The sequence below is a fragment of the Protopterus annectens genome, chromosome 2.part1 (genome assembly GCF_019279795.1).
Source record: "Protopterus annectens isolate FY-2018-M chromosome 2.part1, PAN1.0, whole genome shotgun sequence".
NCBI lineage: Eukaryota > Metazoa > Chordata > Ceratodontiformes > Protopteridae > Protopterus > Protopterus annectens.
The window spans coordinates 359,312,056-359,329,555 of record NC_056729.1 but is presented as its reverse complement, the minus strand read 5'-3'; the positions used below and the strand labels follow the sequence as shown (position 1 = coordinate 359,329,555).

Genomic DNA, 17,500 nt, shown 5'->3' with positions numbered 1-17,500 from the left:
AATAGCAAGTACTAAAGGTGCAATATGGAAAAAAATGTTTTTTTTCATTAACTAGGATTTACATGATTGTTTAGATGTGCAAAACAATTTGAACATTAATAATTTTCACCTTGTTACTTTACCATAACAAAATATGTGAAAAAGGATCCCCTGTTGTAACAGGCCTGTGCTTTGTGGAACTGAACTCACTGAAGTATATCAAATTGAAGAGTTTCCTGATGGTTCTGCAATGGACATGCTTCTGATATCCATCTGGAATGCTGTAGCTTTGAAAAATGTTTTTCCCTTTAGTTTAGTGAACAATACTGTAATAGCAAGAAAGATGAAATTCAGCTGATAGAAACTGGGTTTGCTTGGCTGCAGAAAATGGCCTTACTGGGAAGCTTGTGGTGTGGCATTTTCAGACTTGGTCTCCTGGTTATTTGGAGGTTTGCTGCTCCAGGGGCTATTATTACCCAGTGCTGGGGAGCTGCTGAAATCTTCTTCATCATCTAGGCCATTTGCTGCATCATACTGAGTATTTTCTAGTCTTGTGATAAGCCTTTCATCTTCATCACCAAATTCTCCACCCATCAGAGTTGGCTCACCCACCACCATCACATCCTGAAAAACAAAGAAAACATGGTGCCATGTGGGATGTTGCAGGAAAGTTACTACCAAACAGACACATAAAATGCTTTAGTCCATTTACTACTGCTGCAAATACATGAGAAAAGGAGAAACATTTCACTTTTATTAAAAATACCATGATTGCCTATAGATCTGAATGGTAAAATCTGCTATCATTAATTATGATATAAATATGACCTCGAAGAACCATTAAATGCATTATTAGCAATATTAAGTATAATACAAATTAACTGCTAAAATGACTATAACCGAGATGTGCAAAGAAGTAAGGCAATGAAAATTAACTCATCTCCCTGAAACTGATCAGAAATGGCTGAATGGTATTTTTATTACCGGGAGGTAAATGTAGGAGAGAGAAAATGTTATGCTTCATTGCAAACATAAGTAGGGTGCACCAGATGAAACTCCACAATTTAGAAAAGACTGGTTTTCCACAGGGGGAGAAGGCCCAGAATGTAACACACACACACACACACACACACACACACACACACACACACACACACACACACACACACACACACACACACACGCACACACGCACATACTCTATAAAAATTCCAGAAATTATCCAGCTAAGCTAGAGTCTTTATTGTGTAATACCTTATAGGTTTTGTAGTGGTATTCCATGGGGTATATGCAAATGTACCATAAAGGAGATACAAGTGTTTCAGTAACATTCAGTAACATGGCTTCCAAATGCCCATTATTTTTCACTTTTTACTTTTTAAACCTTTCCGGGTTCATTCAGATCAATGAAGTCACCCCCCCCCCCCCAAGACACAGTAGCTGTTCACATGTCATTCTTCACTGTTTTTCTGAGTTTGTCAGTAAAGCATAAATTAATTGTTTGGCTATACTTTGGAAACAAAGAGCCTAAGGCCAACCATGGTAAGCATAAACATTAAGGTGCTGCAAAATATCAAAAATAGCATCCAAACCAAAGGATAAAAATGTCACACAGACAAACCATTTAATAAAAACTCCAAGAAAGACAAAAACAAGAGTTTTCTCTGTGTAATTCCTTAAACCTTTTTAAACTCTGTGTTTCCAAAGTTTATCCAAATAATCCAAGCAATGGCTTGCTAAACTCTCCCCTTACATACCCTCGACAACAGTGTACCTCAAGGTTCCATTTTTGGCCCTTTACTTTTCAATATTTTTATTAACAATCTTCACATGTAATGTAAACAAGTGACATACAGTACACTGATTATTTCACTCTTAATCTGCTTCATTGCTAGCATCATGCAACTGCAAATTATAAAACAGGATGCCTTGCACTTCATAGAGAGCTGGCCCCTTAACAGAAAACTTTTACTTAATCCCAAAAAAATCTGTCTTCTACAATTCTTTCCCAAAACGGCATAACTATGAAAAAAATAATTTTAAAATATCTCCACTAAGCGGTACTGACACTGAAATGGTCTCACACACTAAACTGCCAGGCATGATAGCAGATAATAACCTTAAGTTTGACCTTCACTTACATTATCAGTATTAAAACAAGCTTACCAAAATCTTGGTATGTTGTGTAAGGCTATGACATTTTTTCACTAAGTCTGCTAAAGTAATTCTATCAGTCACGTATCTACTACTGTCCCTTCTATATGCTTCTGCTATGCTGATAAATCTTCTGTTCTCCCTAAAATCTAAAGTAGAACAGTATTTTAATAAAGTGGCAAAGCTTGTGTTCAGTAAACCACATACAAATCATCCTTGATCTGCAGTAGGAACATTAAATGGTTACAAGTGACCCACCATCTTACATTTACTCAGGTGTAGCTTACTCATAAAATAGTCTCTAACCCTTCCTTGCTCTGTTATCATTACTATCCTCCATCACTATCTCCCAAACCATGACCTGCAATCAACTGACAAAAAACTACTTCTCATTTATAAACCACAGAAATCCCTTTTGGGTATAGTCTGTATTCCAACTGTGTAGGCAAAACCTGGAACAAAATGCCTACATCAATCAGGTCTATATCTAACTGCCACTCATTTAAGCCATTATTAAAATAATTTCTCAGAAACTCTTGATTCTACTCCTGATCCACATCAGGTTAAGCTCCTTTATCAGATTAAAAGCTACCTCATATACCAACAATCTCATCCAGTTCCTCTTATCCTCATTCTAACAATGTTCTCAGTCTCTTATTCCCATACTCTGTCCTTTATAATCTACATTCATGACCTCAACTCTCTTAACCGCATATATCTACCCAGGTTCCTTCTTTAATTTCTCCAAGACTTTTGGGTTTCTAATACCATGACAGGAATGGACCTCATTCCTAAGTCAAAGTACGATTAAAGTTAATGAAATTAGTATTGTTTCAATCTTTATTGTTATCCAGAAGTGCTCTTCACAGCACCCGCAATGTGCCCAGTAATGACTCCTACAATTTGTATGGAGTTACATATATTGGTAGCATATCTAAGTATGATTGTAAATTATTTTTATAAGACCCATTGCTCCTACTACAGTTGGAACTACCTGGGTATCCTTCTTCCACATTTTCCTTGTTTCTGATTGCAAATCCTGGTATTTTATGACTTTGTGTCTCTCTGTATGTAAGACACTGTAGTCACTAGGTATAGCAATTTCAATGATTAATGCTACTTTTTTCTTTTTCTCCTGAAGTACTATATCTGATTTTCTTGCATCTATTTTCTAAACTGTTGTTAATGGGTGATCCCATGAGATATAAACTTCATAATTTTCTATAATGCTTTGTGGCTCATGTTACCAATGCATCTCCGCTACTTCAGTATTATAATGTTTGCACAATCCCCAGTGCAGCAGTCTTGCTACATTATTATACCTTTCAGTATACAGGCCTTCTGCCATTATTGTATTATACCCAGCAACAGGATGTATGACTCTTTTCAATTCTGTTTTACAAAACCTACATTTACCTGTTTCTCTGACATGTTCAATGGACTTTCTAAACTATTGTGTACATAGTCCACTATCTTGAGCCACCAATATTAACCTTTTGTCATTTGGTTTAAAGTCACCCTCCTTATCCATTCCTGCATTAAATTCTGATTGACACGAGGTTGTTCTAGGAATGTTCTGTACTTGTGTGATGTCCATGCACTGGCCCAGCAATCAAGGAGCCTCAATCCTCACCACTAACACCAGTGAGGGGCATCCACACAGGGGAGTAGGGGATGTTAACAAATACACACATAGTAAAGTACAATTTCCCTTAAGAGCACACATAGATCACAGTCCGTCTGGGGATGGTTTCTCCCCTTCTCTCCAGATCCCCAATAAGACTCCTCACTGGCACAGCTATAGGGTCCAGATCTCAGCCTAGTGGGCAAGCTAAAACCTCCAGCACCCTCTCTGTCCAACCAGTGCTTCGTGCCCCTGCCCAAGTAGCTGACACACACACACACTTTGACATATGAGTTATATGCAAACACACAGACACTCCTGGGGAAGGCTGGCACAGATTCTCCAGCTGTGCTCCCTTTCTGCCCAGTCTAAAAAGTAGAAGCAGTTGCCACCACCCACTAATATCAGCTACTGAAAAGGCCCTTAACAAAGGCTGTCCAATTATTACTGTGCAATGTTATTATCCAAATGGTAAGTGTGACTGAACAGCAAAGCTTATTGGAGTGACTTGGACAGTATCACTATATACATGCAATGTACTCTAGAGCTTAAATTATCTCTACACAAAACAGCCACAGTTGAAAGTTTAAAAATATTTAATAATAAATAATAAAATCACAAGACAATACTTCTTACTACACAGTGATAGTCAAGAGTTCAGAGATCACAGAGAAATACTTAAAATAATACAGTAGAAAAGATCTGACATCAATACAGAAAAAAAGAATAATCTAGTCTTCCTATTTCTTAGCTATATCTAAGAGAAAACATAGTTCTAAAACAAACTTACATATAGAGCATAGGCAGTGCTGGTGATGTTGGATGTTCTGAAGACAAATGCTAAATGCTCTCTGATTCTCTCTCTTTAAATTGATAACACAGTGCTGTTTCACACTACATCATTCTTAACAATTTTCTGTTTTCCGAGGCTAACAGATACTCAGAGGTTAATAGCCATTTTGATCTTGCAGCTGGTCAGAAAGCCAGAGCAATAAAAGAAATTATACATGTAAATTCTAGCCATTAATTCTGGTCTCAAAACAATAGGAAGAATTCCTTCATTTAGACATCTCGGCTCTGAGTTTTGACATCAAACAATTACACAATGCTTGACTTATCAGCCTTCATACAGCAGAGTACACTGTTGTTACATTTTTGCAGTTCCACATTTAACAGCATTTTCTTCCATTTAAGAGAACAAGCCTGTGGCTTCTATTAATATTTACAAATGACAGAATTATCTACAAAATTCTATCTGGCTAGGCTGGCAGCCTTCAAATATCTTCACAACTTGCAAGTATATTTATGCATTTTTCACACTTCTAGCCTTCTCATCTGACCCTTCACCTTATGTTTTTTCTTTTGTTTTTTTGGCAAATGCAGTTGTTGCCTGGGTTTTATCTACTTCTGGTTTGATTCCATTCCCCCTTGACACCAATATGCTTCTGCTAAACTAAGCAGGGAAGTAATCTTAGACTTGTTCACCTCATGTTTAAAACTTTCTCTGTGTTTAGATCTTGTGAGGTCAGCAGATATGTATGCAGTCCTATGTTTGCAGATCTATACATGTAGCCAATTTTGAGAAGACCCATACCTCCTTCAGAACAGGGAATATATAATCTAAGAGGTATGGGGCTTCTCGAAATAGATCCATACAAGAATCATATGTCCCTTCTATCTTGCGCCATGCTTACATCATCCCCCTCCACAAAAATACTGATAACACCAACTTTGGGCCTATTGCCATCCTTTCCCCTCTATCTAAAATACTAGAGAAAACAATACAAGCACAACTCATGGCACACCTAACATTAAACGATCTCCTCTCCCCTACCCAACATGGCTTATGCCCTGGCCACAGCACCATGACTGCCCTTCTTTCCTTTCTTGAAACTATAAACCTCGAATACGACTCAGGCAAGTTTGTATCCACACTATTCCTAGATCTGTCAAAGGCCTTTGACACCATCTCACACACTCTACTCATATCCCAATTCTCCACCCTACACCTCTCTCCCACCACCATTGCCTGGTTTTCCAGCTACTTGTCCAACCGCCAGCAAGCTGTCCAATGGAAAACTTCAACCCCCCCTTCCTTCCCACACCCACAGGTGTCCCACAAGGTTTTGTTCTTGGTCCTCTTCTCTTCAACCTATTCATTAACAACTTTCACCATTCCATCCCAGACTCATCTATCATCCAGCATGCAGATGACTCAACAATCATCTGCTTGGCCTTCTCCCCCTCCGAGCTCCTAACAAAAACCCAACTAGCCTTCTTCAAAACAGAAACATGGATGCAGTCTAACCATCCGGCATGAAATACAAATAAAATCAAACTAATGTTTTTTTTCCCCTACCAAAAACTCCATTGACAAATCTACATTCACCATACCGAGCCAAAAAATACCCTCCTTGAAATTGTTCCCAACACCAAGCTTCTTGGCATCATTATTGGTGGAGAATTAAAATTTGACACCCACATCCACTCCACAATTAAGAAAATCCACCAAAAGTTAGGTATACTCTACAGGCACAACCACTTCCTAAACTCCTCTACCAATCACACTCTTGCATCCACCTTCCTACTCCCCTACCTTATGTATGGTGTCCCTCTTTTCACCAATCTCCATCTTGGCCTTCAGTCCAAACTTAAATCTTGCTACCCTAAGATCTCCAAATTTGCAACCAATTCAAAAAACTCATCCTACTCCCTCCTCACCCTCAACTGGCTTGAACTACCCAACTACCTCAATTACTTACAACTCACCATAGCCCACAAACTCATCTTTAAACCTGACAACTGCCCAGCTCTTGCTACTTCATTAAAACCTTACATTCCCGACTGCAAAACAAAATCTCCTTCAGGTCCACAAACCTGCACATCCTCCTGGCCATCTACTGCTGTCCCACTCCTTAGCTAAACAGTGGAACTCTCTCCCCACACACCTACGCAACCTACATAACCATACAAATTTCAAATCTCAGCTACTCTCTCATCTTTCTTCCAAATGAGAATGCCCTTACCACGCTCCAACTTAAACCCCTCTATTCCACATTGCACTGACTCATCCAACTGCCTCTACTATTACTTCATCCCACCCAAAACTATCCCTCCCTACTAAAAGCTAACTTTCTCTCTAATATCTATTGTACTATACTCTCCAATCTCAAATATACTATTACCCTCTCCATGCATTATATTTTCCTAACCTACTAATGGCTAGTAGCTAAATATTTTGAAATGTTAAACCTACAATTGAGTTTATAACAAAAATCTTTACTTTATGTAAATGTTAACATTTCTGTTTTGAATTATGTCTTTTCATTTTTGTAACATTGTGACAAGCCAATTGCAAATATCATGGAGCTTATCTGTAAATGTTTAATTAGCTATATGAACTATGTCCTTTTGTAACGTGAAATGTAACTTGCAATTATTGTGGACTTTTCCACCGGGCCTCCACTAAAAATGGGCTCTTCTTGGCCCAGTGGACTTCCCAGGTCATCAAACTTAAATAAATAAATAAATAAATAAATAAATAAATAATATCTTGGTATGCACTCATTTTTTATAAATAATTTGATAAGCATGAAACATTTTTCTTGTTTTCCTGTCCAACTGATCCACTGCCTTTTGCAGTCAGTCAGTCAGTCACCCCAAAACTGTAAGCTAGAACTAGAAGAAGAACTTAGTTTACAGCTTGGACTTTGTTGCTAGATGTCAGTGCTGTTTTCAGTCCTAATTTTAGTCTTCTAAAATATTCCATACTAAGTTTTATTTGCATTTGTTCATGTTTTATTGTTGATCCTTTATCAGTTTCCAAATATTTTTACATTTCCTCTTGGTCAAGCTCTTTGATCTCACAATCCTTTCCCAGACTGACATTTTCTCTATAAAGACTTACCCGTGTTTCATCAAACTCTCCATACAGCTATCTAGGTATATGCCATCCTACCTTCATCCAACTGAAGTTCTTGTAATCCATGAAGTATTTAAACCTATGCAACTTCATTATTTTTATCCTATATATTAGATAACTCGGTACTCTTGAAACATGCCTTTTTGTTACAGTTATGCAGGGAGTGCTTTCTCAAGCAATGTGTATATAATGTGTCTGTGAAGATTGGGTGAAGACAGATGAAGGCTGCCAGCCTAGCCAGATAGAAATTTGAAGATAATTCTGTCATCTGTAAATATTAATGTAAACCACAGGCTTGTTGTCTTAAATAGTAAAAATAGTGTTACATGTGGAAATAGAAAAAATGTAACAACAGTGCACTCTACTGACCAAGTAAAGCATGTTGTGACACTTTGATGTTAGGACTCAGAGCCAGTGAGTCTAGAGTGGGGCATCCTGCCTATTGTTTTAAGGCCAGAGTTAATGGCCAGAATTTGCATGCATAGATTTCCTTTATTGCTCTGGTTTCTGCCCATAGGTAAAGAATGTAAATGTAGTTTCTGTTAGACTGGGAACCGAGGGACGTGTGAAGAATGATGTAATGTAACCCAGGGAAGTGTGAAGAATGATGTAATGTGAACCAGGATGTGATTTTAAAAACAGACAGAATCAGAGAGCATTAAGCATTTTTGTCTTGACCATCCAACTGTCCAGCACTGTCTTGCTCTATATATAAGTTTATCTTAGACTTGTGTTGTCTCTTAGAAATAGCTAGAAACTAGAAAGATTAGACTAAGTGTTTTTCTGTGATGTCAGAACTGTACTACTGAATTATTTTAAGTATTTCTCTGTGATTTCTGAACTCTTGACTAGCACTGTGTAGTGAAAAGTATTGTCTTGTGTTTTGACTATTTTTTAATAAATATTTTAAACCCTTCCAACTGTGGCTGTTTTTGTAGAGATAATTTAAGCTCTTTAGAGTACTTGCATGCATTTGGTAAAATTGTACACAACCACTTCAATAGCTTTAGCCATGGGCTATACTACCAATTGGATAATAATATTGCACAGTAATAATTGGACACCCTTTTGAGGGTCTTTGAGTGGCTGATAAGTATTAGCAGGTGGTGGCAGCTGGTGTTGCTGTATAGACTGGGAAAAAGGGGCACAGCTGGAGAACCTGTGCCAACTTCCCTATTAGTGTCTGTGTGGTTGTATAACACTTCTCAAAGTGTGTGTGTGTGTGTGTGTGTGTGTGTGTGTGTGTGTGTGTGTGTGTATGTGTGAACTACTTGGGCAGGGACACGAAGCACTGGTTGGACAGAGAGGGTGCTGGAGGATTTAGCTTGCCCACTAGGCTGAGATCTGGACCCTATAGCTGTGCCAGTGGGGAGTCTTATTGGGGACCTGGAGAGCAAGGGAGTGACTGACTGTGATCTCTATGTGCTCTTATGGGAAATTGCACTTTACTGTGTGTATTTGTTATCCTTCCCTCCTATATGAGAACTCCCGTCACTGGTGTTAGTGTTGAGGATTGAGGCTCCTTGATTGCTGGTCCAGGGCATGGGCATCACATATTAATTGTTTGGCAGTGGTGGGATATCCACACCACATATTAATTGGTTGGCAAATACTAACTGGCTTGTAGTAGTGTGGGAAGAGTGAATTCCTGTAGCTTGTGTACAGTGAGCTCTGAAGGTATTCTGTACTCTAAATCAGCCACGCAGTGAATACTCATAGTTCAGATCACAATTGTTTCATTTCTTTTGTTTGCTTAGTTAGTCAGGGTGAGCAGGGGAGTATGGAAAGCTGACAATGAGCCAGCTGGTGAAGATGTGCCAGGCTAGGGGACTGGTGCATGGAAACCTGACTAAGGCAGTCCTGATTGCAGCCTTGGTTACAGTTGCATAAGAAAACAGCAACCAGGATGACAATCAGACTGGCAGTGGAGATATAATACCCTTGGAGAATGGACAGTTCAACCTTTCAGCAGAGGACTTAAAAATCCACCTGTTGCTAAAGAGACTTGAGTTGGAGGCCAGGCATTTGGAGATAGAAGCAGCTGAAAGACAAAGGAGTCTATAGACTGAGAAGAATGAGAAACTGCTTTGCCTGGAAGCTAAGGAAAAGGAGCGGCAGAGGAAGCATGAGAGGGAAATGCTGACTCTTCACCAGAGTCATGGAGGTAATTGGGAAGGGAGTAACATGACCCCAGTAGCACAAGAGGTCAGAAAACTTCTTCCGCAGTTTAAAGAGGGGGATAATTTTGATAGTTTCATTCATATGTTTGAGAGGGTATGCAAACAGTATGGTGTTGACCAAAGGCTCTGGGTACGGTTCCTGACCCCTTACTCCATGTTAAAGCTGTAACTGTTTTGTCAAAAATGTCTGATGTTGCATGCCTTGATTATACTGCTGTTAAAAATCATAGACTGCCCCAACAGAATCTGCCAGTAGCAGGGGAAGCCACTAGTCCAGGTACGCATCCAGGAGCTAGGGTTAAATGTTTTGAATGCAACCAGTGGGGCGATGTGACATACAGGTTTCCACGGAGGCAATGTGGGGAACAAAAGGTGAGGGAGCCAGTAAGTGGGAAAGACAAAATGCCAATAGTAGTTTGTCTTGAGACAACAAAGGTACCAAACTACCATCCTGCAGATGTTCTGATAGGGAAGGATTTGGATGAGGCAGTACCACGTGCTTATGCAGTTACATGCAGTCAGGCTAGGAGACAAGCATGTGGGTCTGGTAGCCTGGGGGAGACCCAGACAGACTGCATACTTGCAGCCAGGACTGGTGAGGTGGTTACTTCAGGGATGGAGCTACCCAGTAGCAGTGAGACTGAAGGTGAGTCACAGATGGTTGTGGGTACTGATGTTCTGGGACAGAGTGACTGCAAAGGTAGAGGTGAGTAGTAGTACCCAGGCTGACAGTGAGACACAACTGTCAGAGGATGCCAGACTTCCTGTGGAAGGGGAGCTGGGAAGGGTTACAAGGAAAGAGTTGAGGCAGGATCAGCTCTCAGACCCTACATTGTAAGGCCTGAGGCAGGTAGCTAGGGAGGCACCCAATTCTCAAGGAAAGGGGGAATCTGTATACTGGGAGAAAGGGTTACTGTACAGAGAGTGGACCCCTGAGGGAGGGCTAGAAGGTGAGAGAGTACAGCAGTTAGTAGTGCCTAGAGCCTACTGTCTGGCACTTCTAGCCATAGCCCATGATATTCCCTTTGCAGGTCATATGGGCATAAAATGTACAAAGAGGCATATTATGCAGAACTTCTATTGGCCTGGAATTTCCAGAGATGTACTAGGGTACTGCAGGACCTGTGAGCAGTGCCAAGAGGTAGGCAAGGCAGGAGACAAGGTGAGAGTGCCTTTGATGCCTTTGCCTTTGATTGAGGGGCCATTTCAGAGGGTAGCTATGGATATTGTGGGTCCTCTGAGTACCCCAAGTTCCCCAGGGAAGAAGTATATCCTAGTGGTAGTGGATTATGCTACATGATACCCTGAGGCAGTGGCTTTGCCCTCCGTTGAGGCAGAGAAGGTGGCAAATGCTTTGTTAGAGATTTTCAGCAGGGTAGGTTTCACAAAAGAAATGCTGACTGACAGAGGTGCCAATTTAATGTCAGACCTGCTGGCTTGTCTATGGAAGTCCTGTGGGGTGAAGCACATGAAGACCACCCCCTACCATCCCCAGACTAATGATCGTGTTGAGAGGTTAAATTCTACAATCAAGTCCATGCTACAGAAATTTGTAGATCAGTTTAAGAGAGAATGGGACAAATATTTGCCCCATCTGTTGTTTGCTTACAAAGAGGTTCTCCAGGAATCCACAGGTTTTTCACCCTTTGGGTTGCTGTATGGGCATAGGGTGAGGGGACCTCTAGATTTAATTTGAGATGACTGGGAAGGTGAGTGTGAGCCTCACAAGGAGTCTGTTGTGGCATACATCCTAAACCTCAGGACAAGGCTCAGGGAACACATGGGCTTGGCCCAGGAGAACCTGGCAGAAGCCCAACAACAGAAAAAGGTGTGGTATGACAGGAATGCTCGAGCTAGAGAGTATGCTGTGGGGCAGCAGGTAATGGTTCTCATTCCTGTCAGACACAATAAGCTGCAAGCAGCTTGGGAGGGATCCTACAAGGTGGTAAGAAAGGTAAGTTATGTGAACTACATGGTGGAACTGCCAGGCAGAAAGCAGGAGCACAAATTGTACCATGTTAACATGATGAAACCTTACCATGATAGGGAGGCCCTTGTGCTGAGCATTTGCAGTGGATTGCAGGAGGAGTCTGAGGGAGATCTGGTGACTGATCTCCTCAGTGTGGCTCGGGCTGACACCTCAGTGAAAGGGGTTGCCATGTCCCAGCAGCCATCTCCTACCTAGGTTTGAGAAATCTGAGCAGTGTTGCAGGAATTTGGGAACATGTTCACTGGGAAACCAGGGTGCACCCATCTGAGGCAGCACCAGGTGGATACAGGACCCCAAAGGCCTATTAGGCAGGTGCCTTATAGAGTGCCTGAGAGAGTCAAACAGACTCTGAGGGAGGAGGTACAGGAGATGTTGGAACTAGGGGTGATTCAAAAGTCCAACAGCCCCTGTGTCTCCCCAGTGGTGTTGGTGCCAAAGAAGGATGGCAGCACCAGGTTCTGTGTGGACTACAGTAAATTAAATAGTCACACAGAGTCAGATGCTTACCCTATGCCTAGGACAGATGAGGCCCTAAAGCAGCTGGGTGGGGCTAAGCATCTTACAACCATTGATCTTACCAAGGGTTACTGGCAAGTGCCCTTGACTCCCAGTGCTAGAGAGAAGTCAGCCTTTGTGACTCCTTTTGGCTTGTATGAGTTCACAAATATGCCCTTTGGGATGAAGAATACCCCAGCAACTTTTTAGAGGCTGGTAGATCATATCCTAGCAGGAGCAGGAGGGTTTGTCTTTGCTTACCCAAATGATATTGCCATCTACAGCCATTCCTGGCCAGAGCACCTTCAGCATGTCAGTGAGGTGCTGGTCAGACTACAGAGGGCAGGGTTGACCATTAAGCTGAGCAAACGTCAGGTGGGTATGGCAGAGGTCTCCTACCTAGGATATAGAGTGGGGAGTGGTAAGATAAGGCCAGAACCTGCCAAAGTGGAAGCCATTGAGGCATGGCCTACACCTGTTACCAAAAAGCAGGTGAGGGCATTTTTAGGGACAGCAGGGTACTATAGAAAGTTCGTCCCCAGTTATAGAACCATTGCTGCTCCCATCAAAGACCTGACAGGAAGACCAGGCCAGATAAGGTTGTGTGGACCCCAGCATGTGAGCAGGCATTCCAGAAGCTTAAAGAAGCTTTGGGAGGACTCCATGTGTTAGTCAGTCCAGATTACAGCAAAGAATTTGTTGTGCAGGTGGATGCTTCAAACCATGGGGTGGGGGCTGTACTTAGCCAGATTTCTTCAGAGGGGGAACAGCACCCAGTGGTTTATCTCAGTCATAGGCTCCAACCCAGGGAGGAATGCTATGCAGCTATAGATAAGGAATGTCTAGCCATTATGTGGGCACTGCAGAAACTTCAGCCTTATCTGTATGGAAGGAAATTCAGTGTTATGACAGATCACTACCCCCTAACATGGTTAAACAGTGCCAGCCAGCAAAATTCCAAGTTGCTAAGATGGAGCCTGGGGTTGCAAGCATATGTTATGTCTGTGCAACACCGCAGTGGAATTAGCAATGCCAATGCAGATGGGATCTCTCAAGACAGGGAACGGGATAAGGTATACTCAGATAAACCTAACTCCCTCAAGCAGCGTTTCACAAGGGTCACTTGAAAAACTAGCTTGAGTTCTCCAGGGGAGGAGATATGTGAAGATTGGGTGAAGATAGATGAAGGCTGCCAGCCTAGCTAGATAGAATTTAGGAGATAATTCTGTCCTCTGTAAATATTAATGTAAACCACAGGATTGTAAAAATAGTGTTACATGTGGAAGTGGAAAAAATTTAACAACAGTGCACTCTACTGACTAAGTAAAGCATGTTGTGACCCTTTGATGTTAGGACTCGGAACCAGCGAGTCTAGAGTGGGGTATCCTGCCTATTGTTTTAAAGCCAGAGTTAATGGCCAGAATTTGCATGCATAAATGTCCTTTATTACTCTGGTTTCTGCCCAGAGGTGAAGAATGTAAATGTAGTTTCTGTTAGCATGGGAAACCAGGGAAGTGTGAAGAATGATGTAATGTAACCCAGGGAAGTGTGAAGAATGATGTAATGTGAAGCAGGAATGTGATTTTAAAAATAGAGAGAATCAGAGAGCATTAAGCATTTTTGTCTTGACCATCCAACTCTCCAGCATTGTCTTGCTCTATATGTAAGTTTATCTTAGACTTGTATTTTCTCTTAGAAATAGCTAGAATCTAGAAAGATAAGACTAAGTGTTTTTTGTGATGTCAGAACTGTACTACTGAATTGTTTTAAGTATTTCTCTGTGATCTCTGAACTCTTGACCAGCACTGTGTAGTAAAAAGTATTGCCTTGTGTTTTGACTATTCGTTATTAAATATTTTTAAACCCTTCCAACTGTGGCTGTTTTTGTAGAGATAATTTAAGCTATTTAGAGTACTTGCATGCCTTTGGTACAATTGTACAATGTCACTTCAATAGCTTTAGCCCCAGGCTATACTACCAATTGGATAATAATATTGCACAGTAATAACTGGACACCCTTTTAAGGGCCTTTGAGTAGCTGATAAGTATTAGTGGATGGTGGCAGCTGGTACTACTGTATAGTCTGGGAAAAAGGGGCACAGCTGGAGAACCTGTACCAGCCTTCCCCAGTAGTGTCTGTGTGGCTGTAGAAACTCTTCTCAAAGTGTGTGTGTGTGTGTGTGTGTGTGTGTGTGTGTGTGTGTGTGTGTGTGTGTGTTTGTGTCTGTGTGTGTGTGTCAGCTAACTGGGCAGGGACACGAAGCACTGGTTGGACAGAGAGGGTGCTGGAGGTTTTAGTTGGACCACTAGGCTGAGATCTGGACCCTATAGCTGTGCCAGTGGGGAGTCTTATTGGGGACCTAGAGAGCAAGGGAGCGACTAGCCCCAGACTGATTTTGATCTATGTGTGCTCTTAAGGGAAATTGCACTTTACTGTGTGTATTTGTTATCCTTTCCTCCTACATGAGACACCCCTCACTGGTGTTAGTGGTGAGTATTGATGCTCCTTGATTGCTAGGCCAGGGCACGGGTGTCACAGTGTCAGTGATTACCTGTACCTCTTTGAATCATATAACTATGGTATTCTGCCTTCCTATGATGTATATCTCTGTGAAAATTTTAACTGTGTAGCAATTTCAGCACTTAGAAATATATGCATATATATATATATATATATATATATATATATATATATATATATATATATATATATATATATATATATATATATATATATATATATATATATATATGATATATATATGTATATACATATATATATATATATACATATATATATATATATATATATATATATATATATATATATAGGACATTTGCTCAAACGTCCCAATCCATAACAACCGAACACACTTTGACAAAATTGCTTTTATCGAAAAAGCGCTTTTGTTAAAGCGTGTTAAAAAAAAAACTGCTTTAACATTTTAGCACCCCCCATAACATCTAAAACCCAAGACATCTAAAACTCATAACATCTAAAATGTGCATCACAACACCGAACACTACAAATCACATGAAAATAATATCCCCTCTACATATAATGACACCAAACTAACAAAGACACTTTTTCCTATGTTTCTGCAGGGGGGCAAGCCCCCCTGCACCCCCCCATAAATTAAATATATCAACTCCAAGATTGCATTACTGTGGGAAAAAGATAATTTCCTATCCCCACTGTATCACGATCACCATAAAGAATGTTCACATGATGTCTATATCACTTACCTGTATGGCCTAAAAAACACATCCAGAGTGGCAAAATAAACACTACATAAATACTATAAATTCCTACACTATATAAATAATAACTATAGAAATAAAAACTACCAACATCTCATAGTGATATCACAAGATTAAAAGATTAAACTATAACAGTTTCTCATTTCATGATACACTATTCAATATTATACATTTTAGATGTTATGAAATTCGATGTTATGGGTTTTAGATGTCATGGATTTTAGATGTTATGGTCTCGATGGTTTGATTTTAGATTTATGACTTTGAGATGTTTTGAAGGAGAACTATATATATATATATATATATATATATATATATATATATATATATATATACATATATATTTATATACATATATATATATATATATATATATATATATGTATTTATATATATGTATATGTATATATGTATATATATATATGTATACATACACATATATATATATATATATATATATATATATATATATATATATATATATATATAGGGTCCCTATTATAACAATTTAAAGTGAATCTGTTGAATGGCCAAGAAGTCGAATATTCTGGACCTCGAAATTGGATTTGTGGGGGGCTGTGCCCTGCACACCGCTCGCTAATTATATATACCAACTCCTCGAGGTCCAGAATATTCGTCTTTTTGGCCATTCGACAGATTGCCTCTTCGTTGATCTAATAGGGACCTGAGCTACCTACTCTTTGCTGCTAAATCTCCCCTAAATCTTAAACTATCCCTCTAAAGAAAGGATGTTAACTTCAACCTTTGCCATTTAAGAGTAATGCTGCTACATAACCCTGGACAATTGGAAATAAAACTGTTAAATTAAATAAGCTACCCTTAGTTTGAAGTCAAGGAAATCTAACCTACTGATAGTTTTTCATTAGGGGCTTGTCCTCTGTTGTCTGCTGCCCCGCTCCATTTGCCCTCGCTATGCTCGGGTTCACTTTTCTCCCCTCCCACCCCCATTCCCACCCACCGCCCATATCATTTCCTTCATACCTAACCACAAATGTCCTCCCACTCAAGCCACACCCACCTATTTCCCATCTCCATCATATACCTCTCCGCTATCTAAAAACACACCCACTATCACCTCCTCTCCTCCACTCTTAATGTATCTTGATCTACCAAACCCATATTAAATTCATCAGCATACTACTAATAATTTTCACTCATCTCCACCCAACTCACAAACACCTCAATCCCACTTAGCTTCTCCTCCTTTTTTTCACTCACTCTATCCTGTAAATTATTTCTAAATCTTACTTCACTATGCATAGCTAATTACTCTCTATACTCCTGCTGATCCATCTAATCATCTTACTTACTTTCACATCCCCCTACACACCATTATCCTCCTTTCATAAACATCCTACCAATATAAACATAAATGATTTTAAGTACCCTAAAGAAATACTACCTATCTTGCCTTCGATCTTACCCGCTAACACCCAACTTCCTAAAATAAAAATAGCTCCATCTTACTCTCCAACATCAAAAAATAAGACTAAGCATATTATATACTTTCCATTAACATTAAGATCTAAACTCTATTCCACCTCAATACTTTTATCTGGTGACATACATCCCAATCCAGGTCCAAACTCTAACTCTTGCCCCACTATAAACCCCTCTCCCACCTCAGCCCACCTACCCTCATCATCAAACAAACCTCCTTTTATTCTATTAATATCTGAAGCATTCTCAACAAAGTCTCCCAGTTTCATGCATGGATAGCAAATCTCGCCCCAGATGTTATTGTGGTTACTGAAACTTGGCTTAAACCTCATAACCTTGATACACATATTCTACCATCTGGCTATAACATAATCCGCCTTGACCTTAATAACAAAAAAGAAGGTGGAGTGGCTGTGTTTTATTCTAACCATCTT

General features: G+C 40.1%; 1 protein-coding gene across 7 annotated transcripts in view; it reads right to left on the bottom strand.

The window, feature by feature from the left end:
* The window catches only part of LDB2 (LIM domain binding 2), a 1,425,612-nt gene that overhangs the window by 644 nt on the left and 1,407,468 nt on the right, over positions 1-17,500 (bottom strand). For 6 of the 7 annotated variants that reach the window (XM_044062195.1, XM_044062192.1, XM_044062193.1 and 3 more), the window contains one exon: positions 1-603. This exon is cut by the window's left edge and continues 644 nt beyond it. In XM_044062195.1, coding sequence (XP_043918130.1) covers positions 373-603 — 231 coding nt within the window. In that variant the 3' untranslated portion in view covers positions 1-372. The remainder of the gene's footprint in view (positions 604-17,500) is intronic. The other variant, XM_044062198.1, reaches the window with a different exon arrangement.